General features: G+C 35.6%; 3 protein-coding genes across 14 annotated transcripts in view; 1 reads left to right on the top strand and 2 right to left on the bottom strand.

Moving 5' to 3' along the window:
- tcirg1a (T cell immune regulator 1, ATPase H+ transporting V0 subunit a3a) overlaps positions 1–25,332 on the top strand; it is a 93,819-nt gene extending 68,487 nt beyond the window's left edge. Inside the window, exons 1-21 of one of the 3 annotated variants that reach the window (XM_081361626.1) lie at positions 12,282–12,455; positions 13,491–13,613; positions 13,768–13,846; positions 14,030–14,178; positions 14,280–14,375; positions 14,467–14,528; positions 15,629–15,755; positions 15,848–15,930; positions 16,090–16,183; positions 17,797–18,009; positions 18,197–18,347; positions 18,525–18,664; positions 19,317–19,474; positions 20,357–20,447; positions 20,533–20,651; positions 20,780–20,993; positions 21,094–21,201; positions 23,245–23,337; positions 23,842–23,962; positions 24,056–24,227; positions 24,941–25,332. In XM_081361626.1, the coding sequence (XP_081217752.1) occupies positions 13,497–13,613; positions 13,768–13,846; positions 14,030–14,178; positions 14,280–14,375; positions 14,467–14,528; positions 15,629–15,755; positions 15,848–15,930; positions 16,090–16,183; positions 17,797–18,009; positions 18,197–18,347; positions 18,525–18,664; positions 19,317–19,474; positions 20,357–20,447; positions 20,533–20,651; positions 20,780–20,993; positions 21,094–21,201; positions 23,245–23,337; positions 23,842–23,962; positions 24,056–24,227; positions 24,941–25,031 (2,478 nt within the window). In that variant the 5' untranslated portion in view covers positions 12,282–12,455; positions 13,491–13,496 and the 3' untranslated portion in view covers positions 25,032–25,332. Of the gene's footprint in view, positions 1–12,281; positions 12,456–13,490; positions 13,614–13,767; positions 13,847–14,029; positions 14,179–14,279; positions 14,376–14,466; positions 14,529–15,628; positions 15,756–15,847; positions 15,931–16,089; positions 16,184–17,796; positions 18,010–18,196; positions 18,348–18,524; positions 18,665–19,316; positions 19,475–20,356; positions 20,448–20,532; positions 20,652–20,779; positions 20,994–21,093; positions 21,202–23,244; positions 23,338–23,841; positions 23,963–24,055; positions 24,228–24,940 lie in introns of those variants that run through there. The other 2 variants (XM_081361625.1, XM_081361627.1) reach the window with 2 other exon arrangements.
- On the bottom strand, positions 3,597–5,357 carry LOC308687437 (lectin-like). Its single transcript, XM_081359990.1, has 6 exons — positions 5,271–5,357; positions 5,096–5,174; positions 4,592–4,734; positions 4,276–4,416; positions 3,972–4,086; positions 3,597–3,825 (listed from the first exon to the last, which is right to left on the bottom strand). Exons 1-6 carry the CDS (start codon positions 5,271–5,273, stop codon positions 3,734–3,736), a joined length of 573 nt encoding a protein of 190 aa, XP_081216116.1. The 5' UTR covers positions 5,274–5,357; the 3' UTR covers positions 3,597–3,733.
- A 282-nt stretch (positions 25,333–25,614) lies between the features above and the next one.
- kdm2aa (lysine (K)-specific demethylase 2Aa) overlaps positions 25,615–27,512 on the bottom strand; it is a 32,189-nt gene continuing 30,291 nt past the window's right edge. For all 10 annotated transcript variants that reach the window (XM_081361620.1, XM_081361618.1, XM_081361616.1 and 7 more), the window contains one exon: positions 25,615–27,266. In XM_081361620.1, coding sequence (XP_081217746.1) covers positions 27,085–27,266 — 182 coding nt within the window. In that variant the 3' untranslated portion in view covers positions 25,615–27,084. The remainder of the gene's footprint in view (positions 27,267–27,512) is intronic.

A 27,512-nucleotide genomic window follows, 5' to 3' on the forward strand; every position in this document is an offset into this window, starting at 1 on the left:
CCTAAATAATGTACCCTAATACATTGATTTAACACAATTTTGATTAGTCATTTTTAAAGAAATGCAAGGGCACGTACCAATTTATTAATTTTATTCTTCAACCCAAATATATGCAACTAAATATGGAGAGGAAATGCGGACCATCTATATTTGTGCTCCAGCCTTCAGCTGTTCCTTCTATATTTTCCTCAAGCTATATTTTCGTCAACAGACGACAAACCTAATTCAGGCTGGCAAGCCTGCATAAACAAACGTAACAGAATATACGTCAGAGGCTAGAGGACCCCTCCCATCCCAGCATGCATCAGTCTTAGCTCAGTGCAATGCTCATGCTTATGAATGCTTTGTAGAAGGGATAGCCTATAGCCTACACACTGGCCTTGTTGGAATACAAATTATATTTTATATTTTGATGGTCAAGAAAGCAGTTTTCATTTAAAAATGTAAACTGCTTCTGTGATTTCACTGAATTTTGAAACTTTGAATTTTGGACTCTGTTGAAGAAAAGGATTATTATATTATTATAATATAAATCACTGCAGAATTATAAAGTCTCGTCTATGTGGATTTCTCAACAACCCTTTTTATTTTACATAACTTTATACAGATAAAAGCAAAACAATAACTAAATAAAACAGAAGTGATTTCACATAAATTTGTTGAATCTCAAAACTTACCAGAATGCTTTTTTGTGGACTTGCTGTATACTGATCCCACACACCAGCTGTTCTTATTAATATTTGTACATTGTTTATCACGTTTAGTGCCGGTATCCCTGGTATTCTCCTCCATGCAGGTCAAAATTGATGTTAGGCTACATAAGTGCTAATGACTTTAATGTGTATAGCTAAGGAGGTACAGATAAGAATGATGTTGTTTTTGAGCAGATTCTGGCAAGTCTTTAAGGAAACACAAAAATCCAACTGTTGCTCTACCTGCACACTAAATATGAATGTTACAGATGTGTAAACCCATAACTTGACAGCATAATGAAACATCCTAATAATCCTTGTGTTTAGAAAGAATCCTAAAATTTCATTGCAATTCCCCAACAGCCCTGAGGTTAAAGGTGTTTCTCCAATGACTGGAACTGGGTTGCTAAATTGTGTTTCTGACATCACACATCCGTTAAATTCTGTGCAACTGAGACCCGTTTCAACAGCGCGCACTCTGTAGGTGCAGATGAGTTGCAACATGAGAACGACTGACATAGCGCTGATCGTTTTCTGTCTGATATTGCCTGTGAATAGAAGCAACGCTGGCGAGAGTGTGCACAGCTTTTAGTCATCCACACCGTTAAACTTTGTTGGTACGGTGCATATAGCTCTAATTCAGGCTGGTTTCAAAAACTTAAGTTCATTTAACCCTTTTTTTTTGTTATCTTTCAATCAGAGATCTAATATTGATTTGACTGCCACGATGCTATGAAACATAGTATCATAAACCATTTATGCTTGTGATTACAGGAGGACTGCCTTGGTCTGTCCAACTAGCCACTGTTTTTCCTGGGTTTAATCATTCTGTTTTATTTTATTTATTTTTATTTGGATGTATATATGAAGAGTTCAGATGCAAAAGCCTCTAAGTGCCATCTGAAATTTTCTTCTAGAATGATCATTTTTATCAAGCTCGTATATTTAAGTTCAATAATTTCACTTAAATGACAATTAATAGGTAATTTTCATTGCCATTTAAGTGAAATTACTAAACTTAAATATACGAGCTTCATAAAAATGATCATTCTAGGAGGAAATTTCAGATGGCACTTAGAGGCTTTTGCATCTGAACTCTTCATATGTGTGTGCCTCGGAAATCTGCAACCACTGTTCTGTGCGGACCTGGAACTGGCCTAGGGTGGAGGCCTGCCAGTGATAGCCTGCTGACTTAAATGTTTTGTTTGTTTGTTTGGCAATAGTCATATCACCTTATTCGGCCTATGGACACTGTGCAATATCTCCTGTGAGGACAGTGCTTATTTTGCAGTGTTCACTAGTGTGAAGTGTGAAACGCCTATTTGGTGTGAGTGAAGTGTCTCTTGCAGTGTTGAAGTGTGTGTATGTGAACAGTATTTATTTATTCGACTTTATTCACTGCAGCCTATGTATTATCAGACTGTATGTAACTCTTATTATGAGACTTTTTTTCACTGTGACTATTTTTTATTGTAGATTTTGTTTACTGTTACCTACGGGGAATATTTGCTGTATATATTGTGTCTAGTGTTTAATAAAGTTACTTGTTTGATTACATCAGTCCCATTTCTGTTCCTTCATTGGATATAACCTGCCTAGATAGTTTGAAGGGGAGCGCCGTTTGGGTTTTCTAGCTTAGGTCTTCAAACTGTGCGCTTTAGAGTGCCCCCCCTATAGGGTCACATTTATATGTGAAGAGTTCAGATGCAAAAACCTATAACCTCTATCAAACATAGTATCATAAACCATTTATGCTTGTGATTACAGGAGGATTGCCTTGGTCTGTCCAACTAGCCACTGTTTTTCCTGGGTTTAATCATTATGTTTTATTTTATTTTTATTTATTTGGATGTATATATGAAGAGTTCAGATGCAAAAGCCTCTAAGTGCCATCTGAAATTTTCCTCTAGAATGATACTTTTTATGAAGCTCGTTTAGTCATTTCACTTAAATGGCAATTAATAGGTAATTTTCATTGCCCTTTAAGTGAAATTACTGAACTTAAATATACGAGCTTCATAAAAATGATCATTCTAGAAGAACATTTCAGATGGCACTTAGAGGCTTTTGCATCTGAACTCTTCATGTGTTTCTTTTTTACAGAACACATGTAGGCAGAGTCTGCCATAAAAACTCCATTTTGAGTGAATGAAAACTAAACTATCTGACAGTTTTGTATATAGGCTATTTAAAGCCCCCCTGTCAATAATTGAATCCCTTTAAACTCATCTTTGATCACCAAAATGATATAATTAAACGTGTTTTCCTTGAATTTTGTATGCCTTAATAGCTTGAATGTAACTCTACACCCTTGCCTTATTTAGTATACGCCGTTCTAGCTTTTATGAATTTGGAAATTAGCCCCGCCCCTACTCACTCACTCCAGCTCAGAGATCCACTCGTTGATGATCACACATTGACGTGATTGGTTACAAGGCAATTTGACGTCAGAAGCACCAGCGATTTCAAACCGCGTTTTTGTGACTGTCTTTGGTTCACTGCAGTTTTAAGGAGAAAATACTCAACAATGGTGTTGACTTATGAATTTGTACATGGTTTGTCTTAAAGCATATTAAAAACACCACATAGACATATAAATAACATTAAAAAGTTGATTTTCACCACATGGGGATTGTGAATTCATATCACACATACAATTCTATCTAATGAAACCTCAACTTATTTAAAACTTGACTAAAGGTGCATGACTTTGAAGTATTCAAGTTTTCCTTGAGTTATCTATTTATAATACATTTGATATAAACCACTTTTATTTTCCAACACAAGCATATAAACTATAGTTAGATTAAGGTTAGTAAATTTAAAGTAATCTTTTCCTTTAATGTATATTTACAAAATTATATATCAGACAAACAATAAAAAAAAATCAACAGACCATTTTGATTGCAAAAGTTCTTTATTATCATTTTAAGGAAGAATTGTTTTTATTTTTATTTTTTTTTAAGTTTTTATGTTGATGCAGAGAAAATCATTTAATTCAGAAAGTTTTATGGGATGATACTCAGATAAAACTGCTCCATCTACTCCTGGTCTTCCTTCAGCATGTTATATTTGAAAGCGCAGATGTAGTTTTTCTTGACACCACAAGAGTCGTCGTTCCACTTGCCAACCTCTGAAAATGTGAGGGAAAGTGAAATGTACCTTCATCAATATCACTATAATAAATCATTTAGCCAAACATCAAGTTTAAATTTAATGTGATTATCCTATAACTCATTCGTTGTTGTTTTTTTTTTACTATTTTCTTTCCATCCTTACCTTTCCAGTTCATCTCCACGCATTCCTCCGTGCTGGTGTACATGTGGTTGGGTTCACCACTTGTCCAAATTTGATAATTCCAGTAGGAACCATCAATCCAAAGAAATTTACCAGACTGAGAAAGTGAGAAAGAAGTTTAAAAAAAAAAAAAAAACTAAAGAAATTAAGTCAGAAGGTGTTTGTTTGGGTAGTGAGAAACTAGTGGATGCATGTTAATTCATCAAGGCAAAACAGAAAATGACAACAACTCAATAATTTCTCTTTGCTCTTCCCATTTGTGAACCTCTTCAGACTGTCTTTTTACCTTGAAGAATTCAAAGCCTCCGAGCCAGATGCGCAGGTTTTTTGGGTTAAATTTTTTCACAAGGCAGAGCAAGTAATTATTATCCTTTCTTTTATGCACTGACACCAGATGTGCACCAGGGGCTTTGGACCTACACTTGAACTGAGTATGAAACAAGAACATTTAATGACTATACACAACATTTTTTCAACACGTTTTTTTTTTTTTTTTTTTTTTTTTTTAATGGTGGAGGTAATAATGTGAAGGATAATTGAAACTAAATATCTTTAGTGTAACAATGCAACAATCTATTTTTTAAAAAAGTGCTATAACCTACCTCGGCTTCAGTGAAGTTAGCACGGCTGTAGAAGTATTTGACACAGTGGCGGCCCACTTTGAACCAATCAGTGAAGCCATGCACATCACAGGCTTCAGGCATACTGCACCACGAAGTGGCATTAGTATGGTCAACATCAAAACCTAAATGAAAGAGTCACACACAAGGCTATTTTAAGCTATATGGCACTTTTAAAATATAGGTGGATAATTTTCTTTGTCTGTTTGAAGTGTAACTTAATATATAAGTCTGTTAATATCTGTTAATCTACTAATGCTGTCAATGTTTACTCAAAACAGGTAATATAAACAATATACACAATATATATTGTGGTCACGTGTTTTGTGTTAACAATATCTGCCTTATAGTTTATTGTTATTGGGGTACATGGGGCTAATTACACTCTTATAGAAAAAAGGTTCAATGGGGTTGATTTCTATATAAACCCTTAAAGTGTAAAATTAGGAAATTTCAACATAAATATATTGTTGAATTAAACACTACCTTTCTCCACTGTTAAGAAGCTGCCACTCTCAAAGAGAAGAGTCATCAACAGAACAAATCTTATAGATCCTGATTTCCCCTGTGAAAAAAAGCCCGTATAAATAATATATAAAAATGTATACAAATTCAAGAAAATGAATTCAAGAATGAGTGTTCATTCAAGAAAATGACTTACCATTGCAGTTCTTGCACTTTTGCCTTCTATCTGTGCTCACAGTAACTGTTTCACCTTATTTTATTCCATTCCATTCCACTCATTTTCACAACTCCTCCCCTTCTCTCAATCTTAACATCTTCAGTTTTTTTTTATTCTTCATCACACAGGAAGGTGTTTTTACACCTCTAGTGCCTGAATTACTAATCAATTTACAGTTGCATTGCTACTAAAGTAACATTAATACTTAATCTTAATCTTAATGTTAATCTTGAACAATAATGGTATGTAGGCTAAAATATAATCATTAATTCAAAACTAGCACAATCAAGAGATACAGAAGTCTGTAAAATAGCTCAATACTTTGTTAATGAGGGGATTTTCCATAATAATTTTCACAGGGTTTTTTTGTACCTGTATTTTGAATTACGCACTGTGTTGTGTTTTAGGATTAAAAGAAATGTCCGTAATGGATAATTACCAGTACCTTTTACAATTTTTTTTATATATATAACTTTTATTTATCAAGTGCAAGAGACAGACATAAAGTGCATCCAAGAATACAATGTCTTTTCTTTTTTATGAACTTAAATGAACAACAGCCCGCCTCCCTCCCCCTCCCCAGACCCATGATCCACTTAAACATAAAAAAACAAAAAAAAAACTATGTACTCATACATACATTTATATACACCTATACCTACACAGTAATAATTAAAAATACCAATGTAAGGTGCTAGTGCTAATCATTAACTGTACAAAGTAAATATCAATCAATTGCTGCTTACTCCTCAGTCATCAAAGCAAGTTATCTGTTGTTATCTGTTATGTTGGAGTGTAACCATACAGTGGGACTCTACAAAGAGACTTCCCGAGCTGGCAGCTTATCTAGATAGTTAAGTAGTGGTCTCCACTGAGTATAGAACCTGCCAGATGACCCCCTAAGTGACAATTTGATCTTCTCCAGTTTCAGAAGACCTAAAATGTCGTGTAGCCAGACCTTTTACATTTTTCTACCAATTTTTTTTTCTTACAGTGTGCAGAGATCAACATATAAATTCAAATTTCAGTGGATAACCATAATGCAATGAATGAGAAGATAGTTGGGAGGATTGTCCCATGGACAAGGTCAAGGTAACTTTATTGTCCCCGAGGACAATAAAGTTACGTTTCCAAAGGACGACTAAACACGATTACGTGTAAGACTTAATAAAGTCTTGCTAAATCATTCCCTCTGCACTCTTTTCATTGCATTCTGGGTCGTAATGCACTTTTGACTAACGTTTTTTGCACTAATGGTAAAAAAAAAAGATTCTGCAACTTATTCTGTTAACTTCCATGACCCTTCTCCTATTTCATTTCTAACCCATATCGGCATTGTGCTTGCTCGTCAAGTGAAAACTATTTTTGTAGACTGTACATTTGTCGTAGAGAGGCTAGTATTTTACCACACTAGACAAAAACGTGAGATGTTGCGGTTACTGACAGAGTTGTTATCTTTCACTGTCTCCATTTGGCGCTGCCACCCAAAGTTGCTGCAACTCACATTCAGAATGGCTTTGTCACTTAATCTGATCATAAAAATGTAATTCATCAAGTTGCATGATAAACTTGCAAGATCTCCTGTAGAGACATTCATTATTTGTAATTACTTCAACTTTAATGTAAACATTTGGGTGTTGCCCTCAAATTCACTGCATTAGACATACTCTGACTCAAGACTCTTTTTTTTCCCCAACTGTTAATTTTTTTTTCAACTTCACCTTTAACATGATGCGTTTACATTTGTCACTTTGTATCGCTTTTATTTTCACAACCCCTTGTGATAAAATGCTGCTTGATTCTGCAAGAAGCATTAGTTCTTCTCATTTCATTAATCAGGCAAAAAAATAATAATAATCAACTGGTCATTTTGATTGCAAAAAAATATTATTATCATGTTTGAATTTGAAGAATTGTTTATATATTTGAAAATGTGAGAGACAGTGAATTAATGGATTTGTGTAACTTCTGCATGTTATAAACATAAATAAAATAAAATGAAATACATGTTAAATGATTGTTAACACTTCAATTTCTGGAGGAGATTCTGTCTGAATTAACCATCTCATATCCTCATACTTGAAAGTATTGACCTTAGATACTCCCTTGACTTCCAGGAAGAGCCGAGAGCTTGTTTACTAACTCACAGCTTTAGCTAAACATTCAGTTAAAACTCAGTATAATCCTAAACCATTCGGGGGGTTTTCACAAGTTCCCTCTGTCCTTACATTTCCAGTTCATCTCCACAAATTCCTCCTTATTGAAGATGTGGTCGGGTTCACCAGTTGCCCAAATTTGATAATCAGAAGGAACCTCTTCACACTTCTGTCTGTTTTACCTGATAAGCCAGCCTCAGAGCCAGAAGCGCAGGTTGTTTGGGCTAAATAATTTCACAATGCATCCAGTTTTTCTGAATTGTTGAAACACTAATGCCCATTCTCTGCACCAAATTCTTAATAGCCTAAACCAATTTGTTGAATAAATCACTCTTTCTGTAAAACATACCCCAGACGTTTGCAGACTGTTATAAAAGGAAGAGGGGATGCCACACAGTGGTAAACATGGCCTTGTCCCAACTTTTTTTGGAATGTGTAGCTCTCATGAAATCCAAAATGAGCCAATATTTGGCATGACATTTCAAAATGTCTCACTTTCAACATTTGATATGTTATCTATATTCTATTGTGAATAAAATATAAGTTTGTGAGATTTGTAAATTATTCCATTCCTTTTTTACTCACAATTTGTACAGTGTCCCAACTTTTTCTGATTTGGGGTTGTATATTGGATACATACATGGGTTCCCTATTAGGGAATTCTAATTTCTCATTCAATATTACCTGCTAGAAATAGTGTTCACTATCAACTCTGTCTTGTGTATGCCCATTTTTAGATGCCTAAATGTATGATAATGTATTCATGCAAAGCAAAGCTAAATATAAAACAGAAAGTAACATTCTTGGATCATGTTGTATACTTGGATACACAGGATGGTAAAAAAAAAATCAGAAATTCAGAAATGTCTTAGTTGGCCATTGAAAAGCCTGCTAAAGTAAGAGTACTTTGGCCTATGTGGGTATTATGGGTGTGTCATACTGTGATGACAGTGCACTCAAAAATCCACCCTTACTCAAAAAGGACATAAACTCAAACAAAAACCTGATGACGTCCAAAAAGCACCAGTTGATGTTTCAAGAAACACTTTCATTTACGGACGTTCGTCAAGGTTGATTACTTTTTTATGTAAATGAAAATAAAAGGTGTGAGTTTTTTTGACATAAAAAGTAGTAATACAACATTGCAACAACTTATTTTTCAAGGATAACACAATAAAGTTGCATTAGCTTATTTCCATTGTGGTCCTTGATTTTCTTTTAACGAGACATTTTCATGACAAACCATACACACAAACACACAAAATATCACAACAAATACACACACACACACACACACACACACACACACACACACACACACACATATATACATATATATATATATATATATATATATATATATATATATATATATATATATATATACTATATATACATATATATATACATATATATATACATATATATATATACATATACATATATACATATATATATACATATATATATATACATATATATATATATATATATATACATATACATATATACATATATATATACATATATATATATACATATATGGGCCATTCTACAGAATTGGTGCAAAGTCAGAGTTGGAAACATCTTGAAATTTTTTTGTTTTTTCCCACAAATTTTGCATGTATGCAAATTGTATAATATCCAAGGTATGCTTTTCTAGTAATTGTGCAGTTAATTCTCATATTGTATTTTCAGAAAATGCTGGAATATTTTCCTTCTCCCCAAATTTGTCACTACCGAAACACAATATTAAATAATTTATTAAGAAGGCTTATAATGACCTATTAAGATTTTGTTTACATCTACCTTATAAATATATATTTTTTCTATTTTTAAAAAATATTTTTACTGGTTAAATCAATAAAGATTATAATTTTAATAATATTTTAAGTGTGATTTATGAGATTTGTTGTATTTTGAACCCAATCTTTCTTTGTAGAAGGCATAAAGTTTATCGTACTGATTTCAAAGTTAAGGATTCATTAGTATTAATATGCATTGAACCAAACACTATCATAACATCTTAGTTGATAATTCAATATACTTTATTTTTGACAAAACATCCCATGTTACGGTAGTGACTGCACATTTTTGGTAGTGACAGTAATGTTTTGGTAGTGACCACAATAATTAGTTTGCCATGGCTGAATCAGACTGTCCACATTTTATGTTAATATAAATAAATAACTATGATGCACATATGCAGTCAGTACATATAGCAGACACACATCTGACAGTAAATATCTTATAAGAACACCTCGAGCTATTCTATACTTTGGTCTTGAGGTGCAAGTGAGAAGAGGTATGCTCATAGATTTTTCTTCCTAAAAAAACAACAACTTACAATGTAGACTCAGAACCACTTTGTTTTATTTTCACATTTTCAACATTTTGTTTATGAGTCATTCAGATAAATCTCCAGAACCACTGAACTCTGTGTGTGTGTGTGTGTGTGTGTGTGTGTGTGTGTGTTTACATAATACATTAATTTCAGAATAATTTTCCTCATTCAGATAAATCTCCAGAACCACTGAACTGTGTGTGTGTGTGTGTGTGTGTGTGTGTGTGTGTGTGTGTGTGTGTGTGTGTGTGTACTGGTGTCTGATCACCCTCACTGGAAGTGCTAGGTGGTGTGGAAGCCCTGCAAAATGTCTCCATCTCTTTTTGTCTTTTCACCATCATCCTGTGTCTTTTCTGTCTTTTCCTCCATGCTTTTCTGACATGTCTTTGCTCCCTGTCAGATAATTCACTGATACTCTTCAACTTTCCTTCTTCCCTTCGTTTCTTATTTCTTTCATTTTCTTTCCTTAAGTATTCCTCGTACTTCACTGGGTCTTCCCTCAACCTTTGTTTGTATTCTCTCTGTCTCTCTGTTGTAGTTTTTCTATTTTTTTTAGGCATGTTGGTGTTTTATGTCATTCTCCTTGCCAAGTTAATCATAGAAATTAACATTACTGACAACAACCTTACACCTAAGCTAGTATCATGGACTGCAACCTTAAGTAATTGTAACCTCATCACATTACAGAATTTTAACAGAATATTGCATACTAAAACACTACTAAAACATACTACAGTAGTAATTATTTGCATAACTGTACTAAAATGTAGTTTATTCCTCCAAATAAAGGATTATGTGTTCCCTTTTGTCACTACCAAAACAATGTCACAACCGAAACTTCAAGAAAATGTTTCGGTTGTGACTGTTTTGGTAGTGACAATTTTAGATAACTTTTGAGCCTAGCTCGAAGATGCTAATCAGCACATGGTTAGCCATCACTGGTCAGAACAGTTGAACACATATAACAACTAAATTTTATGGAATAACATCCCAAAAAAAATACTCAATAGCAGAAAAAATGAGTTTGGTAGTGACATTCCTTAAAGTTACACACAGATTTTTAGACTTTAGAACACATTTACCTCAAAATGATGGGATCAATCTACTCACCATATAGCACATGAGAGAGAGGGACACAGGAATATTTCCTGATCAAAAATGTAGGAGTGTGGTTAAAATCAGTCTCAGCCAATGGACTACAACATTCACTGTTTTGGTAGTGACATGAAAATGCGGGACATGTTTTTTTAGATAAAGTTTCATGATTTAAAAATAAAATATAAAATAAATATTTTTTTTAACTTCATTTTTTTTTAAAAAACAAAAATATTTTTTTTAAAACAAGAATGGAAAAATTTGCAAAAAATTATTCAATATCATTTTCACAAGTTGAAATTTAGGGGTTAGGGTTTGGGACAGCCACCTCCTAATTGAAAGTAGCCCATAAATTATGATTTTATATATATAAAGCTTACTGATATCTTAAATATTATTGTGGGTTTCAATAGATAATTGAAGGATCTTAGTAAACATCTAAGATTTTAATAATTAAATGCTTTTCAAATGTGTTTTTTGGATGAGGGACAGCAGTTTGCACCAATTCTGTAGAATGGCCCATATATATATACATATATATATATATATATATATATATATATATATACATATATACATATATATATATATATATATATTAAGCCATCCCATCTAAAAATAATCTCTTCACTCTTATACTAAAACCAACATTGTCCAATGGCAACTTATTCCTGTATATTATACATAGATTCACATCCATACTTTGTCTAGAATAATGTCCATGTCTTACATTAACCTGAGAGAAATATGAGTTAAAATACACTGGTGCCCAATTATTAATTATTTTATGAACCATTTTTAGTTTAGACTAACCGTCTTTCAATAGGTAACCATCCAAGCTGCTGAAAGTGTCCATTATCCACATGAGTAAAAGAATGATATCCTAAAACTAATCTCAATGATTTTGGTTTTTGACTTTGTTATGTTAACAATGGCTTCATACTGTTGAGTACCTTGGTGAATAATGATAGAAATGCAATAATGTACATTGAAATTGTATCATGGATTATTTTGATTTTTCCAGGCTAGTAATCTATACACAAGCCAATTCAAATACTATTTTATAATATTATAAATATCATATATTTTACATTATACGTTATAATATCAAATATTATATATTACTTTACTTTACTTTTGAGGATTGCTTATTACATTATTGCGCTGACATTTTTCCTAATCTGTTCATTTCAAACATTACCGTTGTGCATCCCAGTATCTCATGCAGAAACATAAATAAACATTAAGAGATTATTTATTTATTTATCAGATCATCATCTAAACGTCCTTATTTCCATCATTATTTAGCTTCTCATTGGGTTTTAGAGGTAAAATGTTGCGTGCATGTGCTCTTGGCTTGTGTGTTGTTACTGTAACAGTTCTAATTCATTGGCTGAATCACATGGCAATGACTAGAGCTGGAGTAATGAGCGGCCACGAGCTCAAAGATCCGCTGTTTAGCCTACATCGCAGAGCCTCACAATACAACCGACCATGAGATCGAATTGTGGATAATTCATTTTCCCAACATCGATCGCCTTGGATTTATCGATCCTTGCCTCTCATACGGTAAGGTCGGCAGTTTTAATGCGCATTTGAATTGAACTAATGTGTAAAACCGAGCTCCTCATTGAAACCATGAAGTAAATACTGCCTATTATTTAAACATATCCACAGTCAAATGAATCGCGTTTGTTTAGTTCACTGTGTGATGTCCCATTTCTGTCGTCGGGTTTTGTTTATGTTGTTACGCCATATGCTGCAGTAACGGGACACTGCCACCAGACTGCGTTACGCCTGCTTTTCGACAGACTCGAATAATTCCTATAATTCTCACAAAACCACACCATATTTTGATTAAATGTGTAAAATGGTCACTGCAAATACTTTTTACACTGTCCTAGAAAACAATTAAGGGGTCTCTTTGTACAGCTTTGCTTGTCTGGTAAAAGCGAGGAAATGCCTTTGCTGCAATACGTTGTGTAGCCTTGGCTAATTGTTTATAAAGCGCGTGTAACGTTAACTGTTTAAATAAATATTCATTCAATGCTAAACAAATCTTTATGAGCATTCATATTTCCATAGCATTTAGAATAGTTTTATATTTTAATTGCTGAAACAATCAGAAGACTCGTTTTTTTTAAATAGGATCCTCTATCAATAAGATCCATTTAATTCTGCTATTTCTCTTATAATGTGTAATAAGGTAAGTCACTGATCACAGGGGCCTTATCTCAGATGAGTTTCAGATGACTCTAATTGAGGTTCTGTTTCTCTTTCATGAGGGTAATCATCACATGGGTATGGGTGAATCCCCTATGAAATCTCAATTAGATTACCATCTAACCACTGTCACATGCAAACCTTCAGTGTACAATCCTCTTTTTGGATCAAAATTAGGAAAAGCACAAGCTACCATATTAAATAAGTAGCCGCTATGCCCAATAACGGCCTTTATTTTCATTGTCACACTGTATATAAGCACACTTATCATTTGTTCTTAAATGTGCAAGATATGGAAATGGAGATATGGACAGTGCACTTAAATTTTTGCACTGTTAACATTGTATTGTTTATTGTTGAGATTTGTATGCATTATTTCAGACTACCATGGGAAGCCTCTTCCGAAGTGAAGAGATGTGTCTGGTCCAGCTTTTCCTCCAGGCAGGTTCGGCTTACAACTGCGTCAGTGAGCTTGGGGAGTTGGGCTTAGTCGAATTCAGAGATGTGAGTTTAATGGATACATTATAGCATTCAAAAGTTCCAGTTTCCACAAAAATATTAAGCAGTACAAATGTTTTCAACTTTGTAATAGAATTTCACAATATTACAATAAACTCTTTATCCCTCGTTCTGTCTCTCTTTAACCCAATTTTCTCAGTTGAACCCAAATGTGAATGCCTTTCAGAGGAAGTTTGTTTCCGAAGTGAGAAGATGCGAGGAGCTGGAGAAAACTTTCAGTATGTAACCAGTAAATATTTACCTTTCAGTGACGAGCTACCCCTACAGCAAGTATTATATAGTTATTTCAGTCACTTTTTTTATTTTAAGGCACTCTCATTATCTATCAAAGAGTTGTAGTATAATCTTTGCAGCCTGATTGTGCTCATTCTCAACACGTTTCCCCTACCCTTATTCCTTAGAATATCTGGAGCAAGAGATCAGTCGTTCTCTCGATCCTCCTCTGAAAGGGCTTCTACCCACGGTCACGCCAATCCCATCAGCCCCACAGCCAAGAGAGCTGCTCTCCATTGAGGAGGAGAGCGAGAGACTTGCCAGAGAACTCAAAGAGGTGAGAGAAGGAAAGAGAAATAGGCTTAGAAATCATGAATATCTTGTGTTCCATTATAAACATTTAGTGCAAGTGGTGATCTTGACCCAGTTTGCATTTAGGTGTCGAGGAACAGGGATAGTCTACATAACCAGCTGATCCAGCTCAGCCAGTACAGAGGGGTCCTGAAGCAGAGCATTTTACTACCAACCTCACTGGTATAAAAATAAAAAATCCAGCTTTTAGCATGCTTACCTCCAAGCGATCTCTCTCAGATATTCACCAAACCTTCTCATAATGTCTTTAAAGGTTCCACCTCCAACTCTTGAGACCACAGCGCTATTGGACAGCAGACAAGATATGCGCTTGAGGTGAGGACAATATCCATCTAAAGGTGCAGTCACACTTACTGTTGCTCGGTATAATTTCTTGAGCGAAATCCAGTAATTTCAATAGGAATCCGCATGTTTAGGAATTTCACGCAAGGGTGATTCATTTCCCCATGCAGATTTCACTCACGTTTAAGTTGGTCTCGTGAACTCAAAGCTGTTTGGTTTAAAAGTGACCTGTGCTTTATGCATCTCTGCACTATTGACTGAAGACACTGGACCATTTTTTTGGAATATCACTAATGTGACCACATCTTAACATGGAGAGGGCAGCTATCATTATTATAGTGATGCCTGCCTTAGCAATCTAGTCAGAGATGAAAATGTAAATGTGTAAATGCAGTGTTTCCCAATTCTTGGAGGTACACTAACATTTTGGATGTCTCCCTAATCTGACTAATATATTTCTGGTCTTGGAGTCTGTACCAATGATCTGATGAGTTGAATCGGGTGTGTTTGATTAGGAAGAGTTTGAAAATGTGGAGTGTTGGTGTGGCTCCAGGAACAAGGCTGGGAAACACTTTGTTAAGGCGTGGTCTTATTAGCAAAGTTTTGCACACAAAAAAGGTCCACTGTATTGTAAATAGCCTAGAGATTTATGAAGCACTGCTTGTACAGAAGTCACTTTCAAACAAGTAGCTTTCTGTTGGTCAGCACGGCGAAGTTGGGTGACCAACTTAAACATGAGTGAAATCTGAGTGGGGACCTTTTTCGTCCTCACAAGAAACACCCAAATACATGGATTGCTATTGGAATTACTGCATTTATCCCAGTGGAATTTTATCAAATGACAGTAAATGTGACTGGAGTAAAGTGACATGACATTAGTTTCGCTTTCAAGACAAGTAGCTTTCTGCTGGTCAGTGCGGCAAATTTGCGTGAACATGAACGAAAACTGCACAGGGAAATCGAGTGGATTCCACTTAAAATGACTAGAATTTGCCTTCAAAATTTCACAGACCAACGTTAATGTGAGCGCATCTTTTGGGAATAAGTTGTAATATTATTTCCACATTTCAAATGTGAACACATATGTAACAAGACACTAAAGTAATAAAGTTATTCACATTTTTCCTACAAAGCTTTGTCGCTGGTGTGGTTCATCCATGGAAGGTTCCATCGTTTGAGAGACTGCTATGGCGGGCCTGTCGTGGTTATATCATTGTAGACTTCTGGGAGATGGAGGAGAGGCTGGAAGTGCCAGACACTGTAAGAGAGTGTTACATTAAAATAAATCAGATAACTAATTTTGATGAAAATGTCAATTGGCCATAAACATGATATGTTTTTCCTGCTCACAGGGAGAGATGGTTCAGTGGACTGTCTTTGTGATCTCTTTTTGGGGAGAGCAGATTGGACAGAAAGTAAAGAAGATCTGTGATTGGTACATTCATAGCTTATATAAATTGAATTATAGCTTACTATAGCACACATTCATAATCACATAATTCTTATTTCAGTGACCCCCCCTCCCTCCCTCCCTCATCCCCATCTTTTCCATTTATACATGAGTAATATCTATTCTGGATCTCTCTATTCATAGTTTCCACACTCACACCTTTGTGTATCCAGAGGACTTGGAGGAGAGAGAAGTAATACTTCAGGGTCTGGAAAGCAGGATTGTAGATATCAAAACGGTGACTGAAATGTTTCCTTTATCCTTTTATTTTGTATAATTACATTCTCTTTGAAATAAGAGCATACAAGTATTTAGATAGTTCATACTTAAATGTATGAACTTCATTACATTAGATAAGAAAATATCAAGTGGTACTAATTTTAAAGAAAATGGTACAAGCATACATTTTTTAAACAAAACATTGCACATTATAAGTTAACTTATCTTTCATAATCTGATGCATTTCCAAGTGAAACAGGATATTCAACTAGGAAAAATTATTATACACTACCATTTAAATGTTTGGGGTGAGTAAGATTTTAAAAAAAAAGGAAAGAAATTAATAATTTTATTCAGCAAGGATGCATTTAATTAATCCAAAGTAACAGTTAAGACTTTTACATTATTACAAAAAAAGTATATATTTCAAATAAATGCTGTTCTTTTGTACTTTCGATTAAGAATTCTGAAAAAATGTATCATGGTTTCCATAAAAATATTAAGCAGCACAGCTGTGTCCAACATTGCTAATAATAAGAACTGTTTCTTGAGCAGCAAATCAGCATTTATGAATGATTTCTGAAAGATCATGTGACACTAAAGAGTTGAGTAATGGCTGCTGAAAATTCAGCTTTGCATCACAGGAATAAATAGCATTTAAAAATGTATTAAAATAGAAAACAGTTTTCAATTATTGTAATATTATTTCACAATATTACTGTATTTTTGATCAAATAAATAGAGCCTTATAAGAGACTTACACAAACATTAAAAAAACTTCAATAAAACTGACGAATCGTGCACAGTACGTTCTTAAAAAAAGTAAAGAAATAATGGTTACACTTTAGTTTAGGGTCCAATTCTAACTATTAACTAGTTGCTTATTAGCATCCATATTGGCTCTTTATTAAGTGTTATAAAGCACATATTAATGCCTTATTCTGCATGACCATATTCTACATCGCTTGATCCTACCAAATATCTAAACTTAACAACTATCTTACTTACTATTAATAAGCATTATATAGGAGTTTATTGAGGCAAAAGTTGAGAAAATAGTGAGAAATGGTAGCCTGGCTAACGTCAGACCTAGTCTCATTGAGACGTGGTCTGGGAACCACATGTTCATTTTCTCGTATTTGAGGCGTGGTTTACGAATGCCCAGAGCCGTTTATTGGGCGCTACGAATGTCTATCAAATGCACCTGTACGTAGCTCATAGCCAATCGTTTCAATTATACCAGATGACGTATGTAGAGCGACAGAAATTCGACGAGGAAGAAGACGAAATAAACTTGCATTCACTAAGGCTGCATCGAAAGGTAACTTCGCGTCTGCTGCCATTTTGGATCCATAGATATAAACAAACTGCTTCGGTGTGTCGCATAGACGTCGTCATCGTCTTGCTGCTCCCTCCCCGTTCTGTGATTGGTTCCCTAACTGAGGCGAAAATCTGGTCCATGGAATCCAGGCTGCCTAGCAGCGTGAATAAAATCGTGCTGCGCGCAAGGCAGCATGGGGAAACCCAGGCTAGAGAAATGGACCCTAATCTAAAGTGTGACCGAAATAATAATAAAATGTTATAAAAATAGTTTCAGGTCCACTCTCTAACTTCACCTTTGTCTGTCTGCAGGTGCTGTCTCAGACGGAGCAGTACATGCAGCAGCTGCTGTCTCGCTGTGTGTGTCAGATGCCACAGTGGAAGATACGAGTGCAGAAGTGTAAAGCTGTGCAGACGGTCCTTAACCTCTGCAGCCCTTCAGTCACGGACAAGTGTCTCATCGCAGAAGCCTGGTGCCCTGTGGCCAAACTGCTTCTGCTCCAGAGCGCTCTGATAGAAGGAACGGTGAGACATTTAGTAAATTGTTTCACACGAAATGCATCACACAGATGTCAAATGTTGATTTTTAGGTATTGTGGTGCACACAGTTGTCATACTTTTTTAGATGACTAAGTAATATAATAGTGGACCGAAGGTCGCTCATTCAAAGTGAATCTCACAATAGTGTATTATTGTCTTTTTTATTTCTTAGAGAAAAAGCGGTAGCAGTGTAGACTCCTTCTACAATCGTTTACCTGCACCCACATCTCCTCCAACACTCTTTAACACCAACGCATTCACGTCCAGCTTCCAGAACATTGTGGATGCTTATGGTGTGGCCAGTTACAGAGAGGTTAATCCAGGTAACACACGCACACCGTCACATGGACATTGTTACCTAAAGTTGCATTTAACAGAGTGTTATTGTTGTTGGTAGAAAGGTCCATCTGAGAGAGGTTGTTGCTTGAGATAAACAACCTGTAAAAATACATAAACTTCTCACGGTAAATGTCGTGTGTGTGTGTGTGTTCCCTTCTCAGCTGTGTACACCATCATTACTTTTCCCTTCCTGTTTGCGGTGATGTTTGGAGATGTTGGTCATGGTTTACTCATGACAATGGCTGCCCTGTGGATGGTTCTGGAGGAGAGAGACCCTAAGATGAGGAATAGCACTAATGAGGTTTCTTTCATTTTACACAGTACATATCATAATCGTTACAGCTGCCATCAAGACTGAAAAAGGCATTTAAATAGAACATACTATACGAATCTCTTTATTTTAAAGAACTTTCAATTCTCTAGGTTCAATACAAATCTCAACACAAGTTACCTTTCTTCAGCTTTGATATTTTACACTACTGTTCAAAAGTTAGTAATCTTGTGCTCACCAAGGCTGCATTTATTTGATCAAAACTACAGTAAAAAACAGTAATATTCTGAAATATTATTACAATTTAAGATAATGTTCACAAATCATTCTAATACGTAGATTTGGTGCTTAAGAAACTTCTCTTGTTATCATTATTACAGTTGTGCTGCTTTGATTATTTTTTATTTTTGATGAATAGAAAGTTCAAAAGAAGAGCATTAAATTAAATTAAACATTAAAAAAATGTTTTGTAACATTATAAATGTCTTTACGGTCACTTTTAATCATTTTAATGCATCTTTGCCGTACAAAAGTCTTACATTTAAACAAAATAATTCTTACTGACCCCCAAATTTAAACAGTAGTGTATCCGTCTGCCTTATTTTTCTTCTTCATTTTCTGTAAATGTACTTTAGGTTTGTACAGAACTAGTTTGTTAGTTTTTTCTGTGCGTCTCTTTTAGATTTGGCGCATGATGTTTGGTGGGAGGTATCTGATCCTTCTGATGGGGTTGTTCTCCATCTATACTGGTGCTGTTTATAATGAGTGCTTCAGTAAGGGACTCAGTCCTTTTTCCTCTGGCTGGCACCTCAAACCCATGATTCAGCACTATAACTGGAGGTACACACACACACTATTACATCCTAGGCAAAGGTTAAATATAAGGTACATTTTAACTAAAAGATTTAACTGTGCTCTAAGGACAAGGCCATCCTTCCTGGGCAATAATGGTGGACATGTTCAATAGCTTTTTTTGTAGAGAAAGACTATACTGGCTTAGTTCCTTGTTAGTCAGTTTCCTAATTCATTATTTACTCGCACTAATGTCGTTCCAAACCCATAAGACCATCCGTCCCTCCCCTGAAAGTCCTCTCAACCAAAAAAGTTAATAAAGCATTAAGACCCCCAAGATCATTCATTATAGCTAGTCAAAGTTGCCCTTTTTGGGTGTGAGCAAAAACGCGACTTTTTTGTGTGTCCCTTTAAATGCAAATGAGCTGCTGCTCCCCGGCTCTGTTCAGAAGAGGGCCGATCCTTTACACGAGCTTCGGATACAATAACAAAACACGTGAATCTCACTCATCCAAATCTCAGAAATAATCAGTATTCAGTATCAGCGAACTCATTGGCTACTGATACAGCAGGAACCAATCAGCTGTGCCCTATAGAGAGTGATGTGATTGCAAGCCATCTAGAGTTTCATGACAGAACTTGGTATGAATCAGTGCGATTTTAAATTTCACAGGAGGGTGAAAGATTACCCCACACAGATTTCGCAAACAGTTTTGTCACGTTAACAAACAGAAAGCTGATTGGTTTGAAAAACTTCTGTGTGAGCTGTGCTGTACAGCTCTACACATTTGACAGTAGACAATGGACCTCTTTTGTCCGTGAACTTTGCACTTTGACTCTGTGAACCTGATCAATTATCCATCATTTCAGCTTGCCTGTGTGCTCTCATTTTACACTCACTTTTGTCTTCCTTCTTCTGGGCTGGTTCAGTGACGAAACTCTGAGGAGCAACCAGTACCTCACTTTGGATCCAAACGTAACTGGAGTATTCCAGGGACCATATCCGTTCGGCATTGACCCGGTAATCAGGCCTTTAATCAAATCCCGCTTGTGTCTAGCTTACTGTGAGATTTGGGTTTGACTGTATCTCGTTTCCTGGTTCTTAGATCTGGAGCCTTGCCAGTAACCACCTCACCTTCCTCAACTCCTATAAGATGAAGATGTCCGTCATCATCGGGGTCATCCATATGACTTTTGGAATCTGCTTATCCTTCTTCAACTACATGTGAGTCATACAGTAGGATTAATTTTGGTCTACCATTACTTGCTTTATACTTCTGATATATTCTGGTTTTATTCTGGTTCTATTCCTTTATGTTTTCTTATCCTTTTAATGTGACACTTTCTCCTCAGGTACACAGGGGATGTGAGCAGCATGTTTCTGGTGTTGATTCCAGAGCTAGTGTTCATGCTGTGTCTTTTTGGGTACCTTGTCTTCATGGTGGTGTTTAAATGGATTGCGTTTGGACCTCAGGATTCAGACCGCGCTCCCAGCATCCTGATCCACTTCATTGACATGTTCGTGTTTGGTGAGAACCCAGACAACCCACCACTTTATCCAGGACAGGTGAGATTCATTCAGTACACTGATTCTTGTAACATGTTTTATATCATACTACAGTTTTACTGCTGTGACAAATTCATACACATCCTGTCCCTCTCTTTAGGTGACAGTGCAGAGAGTATTATTGTGTTTGGCACTGCTAGCAGTTCCGGTGCTGTTACTTGGAAAACCGCTTTACCTGTACTTCAAGCACAGGAATAACAGGAGAACGGTAAGCAGAGGTGAAATTCGGCTGTTCTGGCGTCTTTGATGTAAGAAAAAAAATATTTTAAAGAATTTAATAGTTTGGCTTTACAGAGTAACTTATTTAACAGGTAACTTTGTTGACAACTTCACCATTTTGACTCTTAATTTTAATGCCAGGCTTTGTCTGACCAACCACGTTCTTTTCTTGATCAGGTTAACCTCAAATTTGAATATATATTTGAATTGAAATCGTAAAAATATAGCAAACTATAATAATGTACCACACAATGTAACAGAGTTGACGGTCCATTAATATACTCTCTGGCAATTGGTTATTGTAGATATAATACTGAAAAAATGTAAAGGGGTTTTACAATGTTGTGTTCAAAATGTCCACCTAGGGGTGTGCCGGTTTCAGAATTGGTGATGACGGTTATGACGTGAGGCAAATGTGACGGTTCGTAACATAACCGTCGTCCGGGGGGGTTGCGACGTTCGTCTGTTATAGGACAACTTATTTTGAATAAAATTAATATTTGTGTAGTCTTCAATGTTGTTATCAATAGAGATACGCGGATGGGGTATTATTTCATCCGCAAACGCATCACATAACTCATCATCCGCACCAATGTTTTTTGACCAAATTTCAAAGCCGCACCCGCCCGCCATCCGCTGATTGTTTTGTGGTCTATGGACGATGCAATGCTCTGCTGATGCGAGCCGCAAGAAAGCCCTTGTCTGTTCTAGAAAGGATGCAGCAAAGATATTTAATGCTAATGTATGAGGCATAGGCCTACGCTGAGTTTCATTCATTTACGATGAGATGCGCTCTAGTTCAACTTCACAATGCAATGCAAGTGAACGCGGCGCATCGGAGCCTCAATGTCACGGTTATTATATTGTCTCCTATATTTGCTTTTTATTTATTAAATACATGCAATTGGTTGATGAAACATGTATTAAAATTAAGATACAATTTGTACAAAACGAAATTCGCTTTAAAGAAAGGCTTTCTAAAAAGCAAAACTTAATGAAGTGGTAAAAATCATGTCTGACGATTTACAAAACAAAACTTCATTAAGTGGTAAAAACCATGTCTCCCGATTGCAAATGTTCAGTGCTAATGTTTATTATTGCAAATGTTTTTCATTTGTTTAATAAATCTCATAATGATGGCACATCACTAGGCTATATCATAGCTTTTATTTCTATCTCAAATGATTGGCGGTCGGTCAGGGGGTACTTGGCAAAGAATCAAATACAGTTGGAAACGACGTAGACCATTAATAACACAGACTGTTAACATTTGTTTTTAATTAGTATTTAAACATTCTCTATGATAAAAAAATGTTTGTAAAAATATTTTAATAACACGGTTTTGGCGGTTATAGAGTTCTAATGACGGTGTTCAACTATAACCGTCGGTCTCACGGTTATATACTAACCGTCACACTCCTATGTCCACCTAAAAAGAAAATAACCACATGACTTTGGTCATGTGGTGTTGTGGTAAACCATTTTTAGTTGCAGACACTGCAAAAACTGAAATAAAGGCAAATTCAAACAAACTGAAACATAGGGTGCAAAAAATATTTGTGAGATTATGCTTTCCATTAATGGATAAAATATGATTTTTGTAAAGAAAATTGTTATTATCAGTGGATGTGAAATGTACCCTAAATTGTATCATATTAGAATTATGTCTGAAGGATCATGTTACTTGTGATTCATGAATAAATTACCTTTTAAAATATATTTATACAAAACATTTATCTTAAATTGTAATAATATTTTACTGTATTTTTGAAAAATAATTTGATAAAATGCAGACTGGGTGAGCATAAGAGACTTATTTTAAAAAAACAACAACTTACCAATTCCGAACTTTTAACGGTAGTGTAAAGAAAAAATCAGGTTGGTCTAGCTGATGCATGAGCATATTCTGGAGCAAAAACGACCAGGTGATGTACTTACCAACGAGGCATGTGGCTCTTTTAGCTGAAATGTGAGTGTTCTTGCAGTTTCTCCCATAATGTGTCTGACGAAAGGTCTTGACCCTGTTTTTCAGTTACAGGAGGAGCAGCACCCCCTAGTCAGAGACACCAGCTCTATAAACGCTCAACTGGGAGACCTAGAGGGTGGAGGGGGAACAGAGGAACAGGTCAGAAAAAGAAAAGATCATAACACCATTCCTCAAATTAAGCTAAACATTAGAAGCGTCAAAGAACTGATAAGAATGTAAATGTGTGCCTTGAAACGCAACGTAAGGCGCTTTGGATAAAAGCGTCTGCCAAATAAATGAAGAGTTCAGATGCAAAAGCCTCTAAGTGCCATTTGAAATTTTCTTCTAGAATTATCATTTTTATCAAGCTTGTATATTTAAGTTCAGTAATTTCACTTAATTGGCAATGAAAATTACCTATTAATAGTCATTTAAGTGAAATCACAACTTAAATATACGAGCTTGATAAAAATGATCATTCTAGAAGAAAATTTCAGACGGAACTTAGAGGCTTTTGCATCTGAACTCTTCAAATATATGTAAATGTAAAGAGAGAGGTGAAAGAGTAACATTCCGGTAGATTCAGAGTTGAAAGCGTTAATTTTCCATTCCTCTATAGCAGAACTACTGAAATACTGTATGCTTGTCTTTTTAACATTACAGGAGTTTGATTGGACGGAGGTTTTTATGCACCAGGCCATCCACACCATAGAGTATTGCCTGGGGTGCATCTCCAACACCGCATCGTACCTTCGACTTTGGGCCCTCAGCCTCGCGCATGCACGTATGCAAATTCTCACAAGCATCATTACGTATTACATGTTCACTTATAGGTGAAATTGTTGTGCTTAGCTAGTTCTGTATTTGTGTGTGTTAGAGCTGTCGGAGGTTCTCTGGGTGATGGTGATGAGAATTTCACTCTCGTGGCAAGGCTATGTGGGATCAGTGGTGCTGTCAATCATCTTCTCCATCTTCGCCACGCTCACGGTCTCTATCTTGCTCGTCATGGAGGGGCTGTCAGCCTTCCTGCACGCCCTGCGTCTGCACTGGTGAGAAAATCACTCACAAAAAAACGTAATATTGTAGTGGTTCTCAACCAGGGGGTCGGGACCCACGAGGGTCTTAAAATTATATTCATTTAGTTTTATTAACATTAAAATGCTAAAAAAAAAAAATAATAATTAAATTTATAATAAATACCTTTTTGGTGCTCTTAAGTGTGATGTGACGGATCGATGTAGCGCCTCAGTTCAAGCTCAATTGATCTTTACTACTAGTTAATAGTAAATAAGCACAAATTAACTTCAGTTGGTATGTTGAAAGACACAGTACAACTCATGTAATCAATCGCTCAATCAGTGTTTCAACTGCAGTAAGAGGTCAATATTACAGCTTGTAAACAGTGCCACCTAATGAAAGCCCCAGCATGTTAATTAGCTAGATAAACTAACTATGGGATTATTTTGCTAAATATATGCACTATTACATATTTATATTTGTACTCACATCACATTCGAACGAGGCAATTAAATCCGAGCGGAAACTGCATGATCCTTGTGTTGTCTTGATTTAAACATTTCAAATGATAAACTCTGGTTTCTGCCATGCGAATATGAAAATTATAATTCAAATTAAGCTAATATCACAAAAAAAGAAAAGAAAGAAACTCTAGTTGTGTTAATTTTTTGAGGTGTGTGTGCGGTTGAAAGAAACCAAATTCATTTGGAGTAAAAATTTAAATGTAATTTCCCATTTGATGCAGGGTGGAGTTTCAGAACAAATTCTACAGCGGATCCGGATACAAGTTCAACCCTTTCTCCTTTGCCACAATTCAGCATCTAGAGGAAATGTAAATATTCGCTGTAAAATGATTTTATACTTCATTTTGGAACTGAATGTATTATTGCATAAATAATAAAAGGTGATTTTAACTCACTAAAATGAAAATTCTCTCATCTACTCACCCTCATGTTGTTCCAAATCTGTATGCCTTTGTTTTGTGGAAAACAAAATTAGATGTTTGGAAGAATGTTCACTGGACTCCAAAATTTTCATTCTTGGGTGAAATAATTTTGCTCGTCATGATCATGATGTATGAATTACAAAATGCACAATACTAATAAAGTTTTTTGTAACTAAGAAATTACAATATTCAAATTTCTCTTGATCGTGGTTATTCACAACCCCTTCACATCAAGTTTTACCTTTTTTCTTTGTCTAAATGCAAAAGAAAACTCCAGAATAAAGTAAAACAAATGCACTCTTGCCCGTAAAGGTGTTGTGCAGAGTTAACATTGAGACATTAGGAGAGATCCTATTGGGGAAAAAGTAGAAGCAAATATTTCAAATCTGTACATGCTCACTGAGAAAAGAAAGATTAAATACCCAAGAGCTAAAAATGTAATATATAGCCATATATCAACTGATATTGTGAGATAAAAGTTTATACACTGAATACAATTTATTGGATAAAATGCATACATGTAAATGTACCATTTTGTGCACATCGTATTTGTACAGAAGAATCCAAAAGTCTAAGACGACCAGTGAAAATGATTCAATTTTCTTTCCTTAATACAAAATCGTGTATGCTTCACTACGCATTTTATATCATAAATGAACACAGGCATAAAATACAAGATTTTCAACATGGTTTCAGACTTTTGGACCCCATTGTAGATCAGTAACCCTGTTCTCTGGCCATTAAAAATCCAAATCAGTTGACAAAGAAATGTCATATTTGAATTATTGTGGCTTTACTTCTATCCTGAAAAGCTTTTATGCTGCATGATAAACTTTACGCATCAGTGAAAGTTAGGTCTAAGCTTGATACATTAATTATGTAACAATTATGCGTTCTGATGAAAGGCAGTATAAACAAAAATCAAACACCTTGTTTGCTTTCCACTTTTTATTTTTCCATCTTTTTCATGAAAAAACCTGAACTAAATGAACATCAATTTTTAAAAAAAGAAACAAAAAAGTCCTTTTTGCTACAAGTTGCACTTAAATTATAGCTTTCCAAGGGTAAATGAACATTTTAGCCTAAACTGTGAGCAACCCTTCCTAGGACAGGAGAATGCAGGTGAATTGGCCATTTGAGATGACGGCAAGCAGAAGAACAAACCATCAGATGAAAGAAAACAAATAAAGAGTGATTTTTAGTTTGGTACGATTGAGTAAAAACTTAGTGTGGGTGGGTTAAGTGTCAACAAACATCCAGGCAGCAAAACCTTCAGAGAGGTTGAACTACCAAAAATTGCGTTCAGACATAGTCACTAAGAAAGCATGAGTGAACGATCTGGATCAATATGCTGAAGTCTTTATGATTCAGATTCATCCTGTGCTGCCACTACATTCTTTGATCAACAAGTTGTGGCGGATGAGAACTATCAGGATGTGCCATGCCTGTCATTTTCCTATCATTGACACCAACTCATCCGTGCCACCAGATTTGTCAAAACATCAGTGGTCACACCAGGACAGGATTCTCTGATCAAGCCTTCAATTCCTCGTTCACCAAATCCCACTTAGACTGGATTATGAAGTTCAGTTTCAAGCATTTCAGTAACATCTTCTGAAGAAGTCGCTTTGGATAAGGTTGAATGCCCAGAGAAGAAGAGCGAGCCACACACTGGATGTGCCTGGATTGGTCTCATGTTTTGTGGGAATAAAATCCTCACTGAAAATGACCTCTTCCCGGTCAGCCTGTTTTTACCCTTCTTGTAAAACAGCAGCCATATCCTTCCAGCCGTCTTCTTGTCTTCAGCCTCATCCTCTTGTTCAGGCTAGATCAGCCTGTATTGAGTGGGATGGAGCACTCGTGAGCTCACTAAGCAGAGCTGTGCGGAGACTGTGTGTGTATGTATGTATGTGTGTATGTGTGTGTGTGTATTTGTGTGCACGTTACGATATTCTCTGAATGAGTTTGTCCTCTGTCAGACAGAATAAGGTGCAGTAGGACAGGTCAGAGATGAAGTTTTCACAGCCGTGCCGAGTCACATTCCTACAGCCTCGCAGATCCAACAGAGCCAGAGCCGATAATCGCTTCATATAGGACAGACACGCATCTGTCAACTTATTACAACCTAGAGAGACAGAGAAAAGTAAAACCACCAATCAGTGAGTTCCAGACTGATCAAGACTTATGTAAAATATGAGCATATGTCATTTCTGTGTAATTACTGTTTGCAGGGTATCTTTTAAAAAAATCTAATCTTTATATTGTATATATCCATATGGAACAAACCCATAAAAAAAATCTCTCAAAATAAATCATTTAAATGCAAAACAGGGTAGCTGCAATAAAAAAATAATAAGAGTTTTATTCAATA

Source organism: Scardinius erythrophthalmus (genome assembly GCF_964197995.2).
Source record: "Scardinius erythrophthalmus genome assembly, chromosome: 3".
In the NCBI taxonomy this organism is placed as follows: Eukaryota; Metazoa; Chordata; class Actinopteri; order Cypriniformes; family Leuciscidae; genus Scardinius; species Scardinius erythrophthalmus.